General features: G+C 48.2%; 1 protein-coding gene across 1 annotated transcript in view; it reads right to left on the bottom strand.

Annotated features, from left to right (window-relative positions):
- Positions 1-3,718: 3,718 nt before the first annotated feature.
- Positions 3,719-9,843, bottom strand: part of LOC130584833 (receptor-type tyrosine-protein phosphatase S-like) — a gene marked incomplete at its 5' end in the record, with an annotated part of 46,584 nt that continues 40,459 nt past the window's right edge. The window contains 6 exons of the mRNA XM_057385062.1: positions 3,719-5,032; positions 5,930-6,065; positions 6,723-6,877; positions 8,017-8,142; positions 8,639-8,765; positions 9,388-9,677. Coding sequence (XP_057241045.1) covers positions 4,964-5,032; positions 5,930-6,065; positions 6,723-6,877; positions 8,017-8,142; positions 8,639-8,765; positions 9,388-9,677 — 903 coding nt within the window. The remainder of the gene's footprint in view (positions 5,033-5,929; positions 6,066-6,722; positions 6,878-8,016; positions 8,143-8,638; positions 8,766-9,387; positions 9,678-9,843) is intronic.

Raw genomic sequence — 9,843 nt, 5'->3', positions numbered from 1 at the left:
ATTTGGGGTCCAGGAGGCTGCAAATCCCCACTGGGGCACAAACTGGCCTTGCCCAGGGTGGTGTGAAGGGGAATTGGGACAAAGCTGTTCCCTTCAAGGCCCTGGGAAGGCTCTGAGCTTTATGGGGCAGCACCGGGGTGGCCGTGGGGATCTGGATGAGCCCCACCAGCATAAACCATGAGGAGAAGCCCTTTGGGATTTACGGATGCTGGAGGGGGCTGTGAGGCACAGGGGCTCGTCCTGGGGATCCTGGAGGTGGGAGCAGCTCTGATTCCGGCCAGGRATGCTCCAGGCTGGATCTGCTGCTSCTGGAACAAGTACTGAACCATGTCTTGGATGATCCATCATGAAAAACCTGAGCAGGAGGGATGGGTTGGGCTTTGCTCTCCGTGTCCTTCTCATYTTTAATAAGAGAGGGCTCTGAGGTCCCTTGTAAAACCCCTGTCCATGCCTTAACCCCGCTCCTGTCAGGAATGGGGTCCGTGAACACACCGTGACAGCTCTGTTCTGTAAAAACATCACTGCCATGATTTACTCCTTCCCCCTGCTCACATCACGGATAAACTCACTGTCAAAGCTGTCAACTGCGAGAGAAAGAGAGAGAGGAGAGAGACAGAGAGGGGAAAATGCCTGGGATCAGGCAAGAGCTTCCCCAGGCCCTGCTGCAATCGGGCATTAATGGGCCATCACTGAGAGTTTAATTAAAATAAAGCCAGGCTCATGCCAGCACTCAGCCTGGCGCTGTCTGGCACAGGGAACCTGGAGGGACTGAGCTCGGAGCAAGAAAAAATTCCTGTTTGATTTGCTCCTTGCAGCTGGGATGGGCTGGAATAATTTTTGTTATCATTTATGTTATTAATTATGTTATAATTTATGTTATCATTTATGTTATCATTTATATTATCATGTATGTTATCATTTATGTTAGTAATTATGTTATAATTTATGCTATCAATTATGTTATCATTTATATTATCATGTATGTTATCATGTATGTTATCAACAATGTTATAATTTATGTTATCATTCATGTTGCCATTTGGTTATCATTTGTGTTATCATGTTATCATGTTACCATGTATGTTATCAATTATGTTATCAAATATGTTATCATTTGTTACATACACATGTATAAATAATTTATGTTATGTATATATATGTATACATTTATATCTCATTTTATATAAATAATATTGACTGTATTAAAAAAATAAAAAGATATATATCATACATATATATACATATATATAATTTATGTTATGCATATATAACATTTATCATTAATGTTAGCATTTGTTATCATCTATGTTATCATTTGTGTTGTGCTATCATTTATGTTATCATGTATGTTGTCATATACATATATGTCATTTATGTTATGCATATACAGAAATAATATTGCCCAGGGAATGTTCACGTTCCCAAAGCTCACAGGGTGTTTGCACAGGGAGGGATTTTGGGGTGTCTGTGCAAGACCAGGGCTTGGACTGGATGATCCCATGGGTCCCTTCCAGCTCAAGATATTCCACAAAAAAGATTTCACCCTGAATTTCCTCCCCTAACTTCTTCCTGTGGAGCTGGCTGGGATTTTTTTAAAGGATTTCCCCAGTCCCAGCCGCCGTTCCAATTCATTTGTTGCTCACCTCGCTGCGCTCCACATGGCGTTTATCCAGTTTTTATTTATTTCAATTTTTATTTCAGTTTTTATTTCAGTTTTTATTTCAATTTTAATTTCAGTTTTTGTTTCAGTTTTTATTTCAGTTTTTATTTCAATTTTTATTTCAGTTCTCCCAGGGTTTTGCATTTCCACCCAGGGGATGATCACACCAGCTCAGCAAAGGATGGCACCAAAATAAAGAGCCCGGAGAGCGGCGATGGGAACGGAGAGATGGGAACAGGCAGGGAGGGAGGGGAAGGCTGACAAACAGAGCTCAGAAAGAAGAAAAATCACTTTTTTCCTTTCAATTCTTCAATGGTGCCACAAAGGGAGCATCAAAAATCACAAATGTGAGGCTGTCGAGGCGCCCGCCGGTGTCTTGTGGTGCCGATTCCCTTTGAGCCGCGATTACGGAGTCGAAATTTGTTCCCATTCCCCATCTGCCCGGAGGGGCACGCACGAGATTTGGTTACAAACCTGATTTTTGGGGTTTATTCCTTTCTTTTTTTTCCTTGTGSCATCAAGGTGTTGCTGTTTGATGTGTGTTTGGCTCCTTCCCCTACTCTCCTCCCTCCTGGAGTAACAGAATTTCGGAGGCGCTGCCGTTCCCTGAGATCTCAGCTCACAGCTGGGTGGGAACTCGCTAATTAATTAATAAATAAATTAATTTTTTATTCTTTCCTTTCAGCTGGAGCCCAGCTGCTGCTGGTGGTGTCTGTTCAGCAGGGAGAGGGGGAGCTGTGGGAGGCAGGGAAGGATCCCAGATCCCCAATTATTGCTTCCATCATCCTTCAAACCCCACCAGCCTTCCCCTAAATCAGGAATTTTTGGGTCCAAACCTCCCCAAAGAGCTGTTTTTTTGCAGCCACACATTGAATTTATGCAGGTGCCTATTTTTAGCAGGAGCAGAGGGAGAGCAGAGGGGAGAGCAACTGTTCCCTGGCCCTGGGCAGCACCAGGACAGATCTGGGATTTGGGATTTGAGATTTGGGATTTGGGATTTGGGATTTGGGATTTGGGGTTTGGGATGAATCTGTGCCCAGAGCAGCTGCCCCAGCCCTGCCCCTCCCACACACACAGGGCTGCAGCATGTTCAGACAATCTTCCTTTAATACAAAGTCAATATATCTACATACACCGTGGTATGAAAACCACTTGACTGTTTCAGTTTGAAATAACAGTGTGAAAGCAACAGCACTTTGCTCTCATACAAAGGAAAAAACCTCCCCCCTCCCCCCAACTTTGTCCAGTAAGATTTTGCTGCAACATACTTAGAAATTTGGGCAACTTTCACACAAATAAGTAAAATCTCGAAGAAGCCTTTCAGTCAGTTCTTTTTTTTTTCTTTTTTTTTTTTTTTTTTTTTTTTTCTCCGTTTAAGACAGGAAATGGGTTGTGTGGGGGGTTCTGGGCAGCACTTGATGGCCATGATTACCCCTTCTAGAAAAATAAAAAAAAAATAAAAGGAAAAGGGTGGAGGTGAGCAGAGTTTGGGGCAGGGTGGTTTTTCCCAAATATCCCGTGCAGGAAAATTGCTGCAGAGACAGCTTGGGCTGGGACCTGCATCACATTTGGGATGGGAAAAACATCTGATGGGTGTCCAAAATCCAAAAAAAAACTCTGTCTCCAGTCAGCCAAAGCCACTGGTGGTGTTGGATCTCCCAGTTCAGCCCTGACCCTGCACGGCCACAGCTGAAGGGGAAGGAGTTGGCACTGCCACCCCATTTCTGCTCCCCCAGCCYTCCAGGGATGTGGGATATGTCTGTGACTGAGAACAAAAAWAMCCMAMAAAAWWAWWAAAAACAATTAAAAAAAAATAAATCCAGAAAGGACGTTTTGTTCTTACATGAGCAAGTTAAACCTTTTTAAATGGTAGAAAAGCAATATGTAGAAGTAGCAATTTGCACTGCATTTTTATATATCACAGCCATTACACGTAACATTTCTACAGTGAAAAAATAGACTGTCTTTGAACATAATATGAACAAATAAGCAAATTTTTCTTTTTAAATTCATCGACTGATATTCTTTGTCTTTCTTTTTTTTTTTTTTAAAAAAAAAAAAAAAAAAAAAACACTATTAAAAAAAAAAAAAAAAAAAGGTAATGTCACTTGTTACAGTTACATCGATTACTTTAAAGAAAGCCACTCACAGTATTTGCCATTGGATGCACCTTCCTGGATCTTTCCCAGTTCTTTTACAGCTGGGGTGTGTTGGGGACAGTGGGAGCTGTGCGAGGTCCTGAGAGGAGCTCCCGAGAGCTGCTGAGTTCAGAGATGAGGGGCTGGCCCTGGAGCCAGCTGGGTGCTGGAAATCAACCCCTCCCGGTGATTTTGGGGCTCCTGGTGGGGAGGTGCTGCTGGCAGGGAGGTGCTCCCAGGCAGGAACGGGGCGACACGGCTCGGGAGAGGGGTGTGAATGTGCAAAGAGCCCGGGGAAGGGGCTGCCTTTCTTTTTTTGGGGATCCCACCCTGCTCCAGGGACAGCCAGATGTGCTGGGAAGGGGCCCAGACCTTGCAGTCAGAGACCCCAACCCAAGCAAGGGGAGGGGGCCACCCCCCACAGCCAGCTCTGGGGGTCGTAACTCTTCCGCTCTTTCTCTTTACCCTTTGAAATACCCTAAAAAATAAATTTTGGAATTCGAAGAAATGAGGAATGTTCCAAGTATTCAAAATGTGAGAGCTATAAAACCTCTGGCGTGGCAGGGGCATCCCGTGAATGCTGTTTGCAAGGTGCCTGCAAGCCCAGAATCCTCCCAATGCTGATACTGAGGTTATTAAGACTCCAGCTAGAAGAACTCCTGACCCTAAGTTTACCCTAAAASTGTCGAGATTTGAGCTCCTTCTCATTCCCAGAACGCCTTCAATCCTGCAAGTGACTTCCTTTAAAGACTGCCAACTAGATTAGTAAAGAAACTGAACTCTAATGATGTAACCAAAGTCGKTTTTTTTTTTTGTTTTGTTTTGTTTTCCTTCCCTTCTCCAGCAGAATCGATTTCCCGAGGTGTGGTCGGAGCCGTCGGAGCCGTCTCGCCGCGTCCRTCCGTCCGTCCGTCCGTCCGTCCTCCCCAGGCTCCCGGGGCAGCTCAGAGCAGCCCCATCCCGAGCTGCCTCTGCCAGGGCCAGGTTACAACATGGAGTTCCCCGAGGGGTTTTCCTTCCAATCCTCCCCCCTGCTCCCGATGCATTGTCCAGATGAAAAGGAAACTTCTTCTGAGTCAGTTTTGTAAGTTCGAGCGCTCCTCCTGGGTCAGAAGAGGCCTTCCAGGACTGAAGTGGTCGGTAGAGTCTGCACAACGATGGCTTTTTATGTTGCATAGTGATCAAAACTTCCCAGATACTCCAGAGCTGCCTGGTAACAGAACTGGTATTCATCCTGCCAACAGGAAAGAGGAGAGGGGTTAGAGAGGGGAATGGATCCCTGTCCTGTGTTMCAGACAGCAAAAAGCTGAGCAGGAACCTCTGAGATTCCCAAAGAGCTGAGAATTCCTGGGAGAGGGGAGCTCCAGCTCTTCCCTTTGCATCTGTGCCTCTTGGGTAATGAACATCTCCCACTCCTCTGTCAGCCCTACAGCCCCATTCTTGTTCTCTTGCTCTCTCTAAGAATAGAGGATTTAGCCTCGGATGAAATCTCTAAGGGACTTTCTAGCAATAGAAAATTTTATTTTTTTAAGATTTATTTTGTAGTTCTTAGGTAAAATCGGCAGTGCAGCCTGGGCTTGCTGAGTGACCCCAGGTGAGGGTTTGGTAATGGTCAGCAAGGCCAGGATGGACAGGGCTTGGAGCAAACTGGGATGGTGAAGGGAGTGAAAGGAGATGGGCTGAAGATCCTTTTAAACCCAGCACATTCCAGCTCAACTCAACTCAACTCAACTCAACTCAACTCAACTCAACTCAACTCAACTCAACTCAACTCAATTCAACCCAACCCAACCCAACCCAACCCATCCCATCCCATCACAACCCAACTCAACCCAACCCAACCCAACCCATCACATCCCAGCTCAACCCAACTGAACCCATCCCAATCCAACCAATCTCATCCCATCCCATCTCAACCTAACTTCCCCAGCTCAACCCAACCCATCCCATCCCATCCCATCCCAGTTCAACTCAACCCAACTCAACCCAACCCAACCCATGGATTCCATTCCAACCCAACCCAACCCATCCCATGGATCCCAACCCATCCCATCCCATGGATCCCATCCCATCCCAACTCAACCCATTTCCCAGCTCCTGGTTCAGGACAGATCCTCCTCCTCCTCCTCACCTCTGTTTGCACCATTGCAGGTCGTTGTGTTCGCAGCATCTTCACCGTCTGGAAAATATCTACAACCCCCTCGTAGCGCATCCGCTCCAGGACGATGCTCAGGGTGATGAACACCCCGGTCCTGCCCACGCCAGCACTGCAGGAAAGGGAGGAGATGAGCAGGGAATTGTGAGCTACAATGTCCAAATGTTCCTGTAAAYGCTGAGGGTTGAGCTGTGAACGTGTTGGAAGTGGAGAGCCTGGGTCAGTCCTCCAGGGGAGATACCCAGAAATAACCAAGTGTGACCCAAAAAATGTCTGAGAAAGGGAAATTTAAAAAGTTAAAAGCATTGGGTGGTGGTAAACAGCGTTCAGTGGGAAAGTTATTCCTGATAGGTAATAYTGGGATTTAGAAATGTAAAAATTTTAAGGAGAATGGCTCATCCTGCTCTGCCCGTGGATAAGGAGGGTCAATTCTTGCCAGCAGCAAACACCGCCCAGCAGGGTTGGAGGTGTAAATTGGGTTAAGATTGGTAAAAAATACTTTCATTTTGCAGGTCAACTACTACAGATATTCTATAGGTATGCTGTATATAACACTGAGGTTCCCATGCCCTTCAGAGTACCAGCATTTCACACCTCTCCTCCAAACACAGAGGCTCAAAAGCCTCGTGGGCAGTGCCCAGCGCTAAAGGGAGATGAGTTTGAACTGAGTGTTTGAAATCTCCCTGCAAGGATGGGGTGGGAAAGAGGGGCTGATATTGGGATTTTAATTCCCATCCCCAGATGGACGAGGTTGTGTCCACGTTCCTACCTGCAGTGGACAGAGATGGGGCCGTCCTGGCCAAACTGCTCCTTGGTCTTGTGTACCTGCCCGATGAAGTCGATGAACCCTTCTCCCGATTTTGGCACACCTTGCTCTGGCCAGTCAGTGAACTGGAACTGACGAACTGTCCGTGACTGACCGTCCTGGGGGACAAAACAGGAATAGTTCAACGCCCTCAAGTTGCGACAACAAACAGAAAAGGCGGAAAAAAAACCTCCTTGTTTTTATTTTTCTGGTTTGTTAAAGGGCATGGAAAGTTGAGGCAACTGTGGTCRAGTGCACAGGTATTTATTACCCAGCCCCACGGTGATGGAGCTGCAGCTGACACTCCTGGAGCCAGCCTGTCAGCACAGATCCATATCCTGGCAGGTGCTGAGAGCTCTGACCACTGCAGACAGCACAGATGGAGTCTTCAGCGGAGGAACGTTCAAGGTGAGGTGTTGGCCTCTCCATCAATCTTCACCAAGAGTTGCCACAGTGTCAGAATTACAGCTGACAGCAAGATAAATCTTGTTCTACGAGGACTGATGAGGCATCCTCCTCCCTCAACCTTGCAAATTGAATTATCAGGTTCTGGAATACTTTGGCAGCCTCAAAAGCAGGAGGCTGTGCTGGGAGGGGGAGGGTTGTGTTTGCCACAGGAATCTGAGGAGGTATTGAAATGTTCCTYGGGATGAGAAACCATTGAATCGAAGATTATTGGAGTGGATTTGTCCCTTTGAACGTGAGTGACAATGGCACTCATTTTCTGCAGGGTGCAGRGAAAACCTTTGCAAGGTTTTTATCAGCTTTTTGGGGGAAATACTTTCTGCTTTCACCTCGAACAAGCTGCAACTAAAACCCAGAGCCAGGCACGTCTCTAACAAAGCAACTTGTGGCTGTGAGAGAGGTTTGAAACGACTTTGAATTTGTAACAGCAAATATTTCAGCACAATCTGTGTGTGTGTTCTGTTCCTCACCACAACACAGACCCCAAACCTCCCTGGGCACTGCCTGGCCACACTTTCCATGAAGAAATTCCTGCTGATGTCCAACCTGAACATCCCCTGGCACAGCCTGAGGGTGCCTCCTCCTGTCCTGGGAGCAAAGCCTGAACCCCAGGAGATGAACACCACGATCCTTGYGGGTCCTTTCYAACCAGGACATTCCACAAGCTYCCCCCTGATAACCCCAGAGGAAGCGTGGACACCTCCGCCATTTTTTGGAAGTCAAGCCCCCCAAAGCCTGAGTTTGCTGCCCATCCCTTTCCCCCCCATTTTCCCTGCCCCATCCCAGCACCTACCCTGGCGTCAGTGACCTTGAACTCCCGCAGGATGTACTGGGGCATGTTGTACTCGGCCATGGGATCCACCACGAAGTACTGGTACCGTGCCGAGCGCTCCGCAGGCCAGTATTGATGGCACTTTTCCTGCCAGGGCAYAGACAGGTCCTGTCAGCTTCACCCTGCAGGGCTCCCCTCCCAGCCCCTCCTCAGCCCCCACTTGATATTTTGGGATTTAATTTCTCTATTTCCGTATCTCTGTAACGCTGGGATTCTCCAGTGTTTAACTCCAGACTCCACAGACAGTGCTGAGCTCCTGCTCTCCCATTTTTACACAAAACAATTCCTCTGCAGCCCCAAACTCAAAGACACCTCCCTGGGCCAGGCCCCAAGAGATGGAAAGAACAGAGAATTGGGGGGAGCCAAGTTGGAGTTTTTGACTGCATTGGCTGCAGCTGCAATTGGAGGATTCAGCAAATCCCGATGTGCAAACGGACAAAAGTGAGAAAGGGTGAAAAACCCGTGAGCCATTGTCCATTGTGGGTGTGGGACTGCCCTGAATGGCCCTGAAGGTCCTTCAATAAATGGAACTGATTTAATTCTCTGAATTCTGTCCTGTTTCTGGTTTAGGTGCCACTCTCACCCGCCCCATCTCGCGCAGCTTGGTCAGCATCACCACGATGGTGGAGTTGTTCTCCCAGAGCATCCTCCAGAAATCCTCGGTGGTCTCCGCCAGCGGCCCCTGCGTGGCGATGTATGCTTTCTGCTGCCTGGGGAGACCAAAGCAAGGAGGGGTCAGTGGGGCAGCCCCACCTGGGCTTTGGGAAGCTTTGGGAAAGGCAGGGAAAGGCTGGAGACGGGGGAGAGCAAATGGGAATGCTGGGGAAGGACTGGAACAGCATGGGGTTTAAAGCGTGGGGGTGGCTTTGGTGCCARTGGGCAAAAAAGTAAAGAGCCAGTGGTGAAGCTTTCCTTAAATATCACTTCCAAGGGGTGAATCCAAGCACCAGGCATGGAGCTGCCCCTATCCCAGGGCCACAGCTGAGGCAGCATTGCTGGTGCAGCTGGACAGGAGGAAAATCTGCTCGAGGAAACCCATGCATGGAGGGTGGCAGCTCCCAGAGCTGGAGCTCCCTGGGGGAAGCTTTGGGGATTGCAGTGTCCCCAAATCACAAATCAATAAAATATTTAGAAACTTCCCAATGGCAAAACCCACCCCTGGCTGACGCTCTGCACTCAGACCTGCAGCTGAGGAAGGAGATTGGAGGAAATGCCACTTTAGGGATCAATCATTTGCAACCACAGGGGAGTGGAAATGCTCTCAGCAGGCTGTATTTGGGTCTGGGGGCGTGGGGGATCTCCCTGTGGCCCCGTGCAGTGATCAGACCATACCTATAGCCATCAATGAAGCTGGCGTTGATGTAGTCGGAGCCCTCGACGCCGCGGATGGGCTGCAGGCACACCCGCGTGCTCTCGTAGGGCATGATGTTCACCAGGCGGTTCTTGAACTTGTTGCAGGGCAGGTTGGCGCTGATGAAGCGCGAGGTGTGGGCCTTGGAGTTGGCCAAGCGCTGTGGGCAGAGAGATCCCCTCAGCTGGGCTGTTCTCCTGACCCTCTTACCCTGCCCGCCCCTTGTATGCCCTCCTGGTTTGCTTTTGGGGGTGGGCACAGAGCCCTTTCCCTAAGTAAAACTTTCAGAAAATCTTACAACTATTGTTAGAAAAGTTCAATAAATCTCCAGTTTAACAGGGAACAAATTCAGCCCCAATTTGGAATGAGCAGGGAAGACCCTGTGGTGCCAGGAACTGAAGAGGGAAGGAATTCCATCCCACAGGGGAGCAGAAAGC

This window comes from Malurus melanocephalus, unplaced genomic scaffold, assembly GCF_030028575.1.
Source record: "Malurus melanocephalus ecotype Western Australia unplaced genomic scaffold, MMel_1.1 scaffold_775, whole genome shotgun sequence".
Taxonomy (NCBI): Eukaryota; Metazoa; Chordata; class Aves; order Passeriformes; family Maluridae; genus Malurus; species Malurus melanocephalus.
This window is presented reverse-complemented; position numbering and strand designations above follow the sequence as displayed.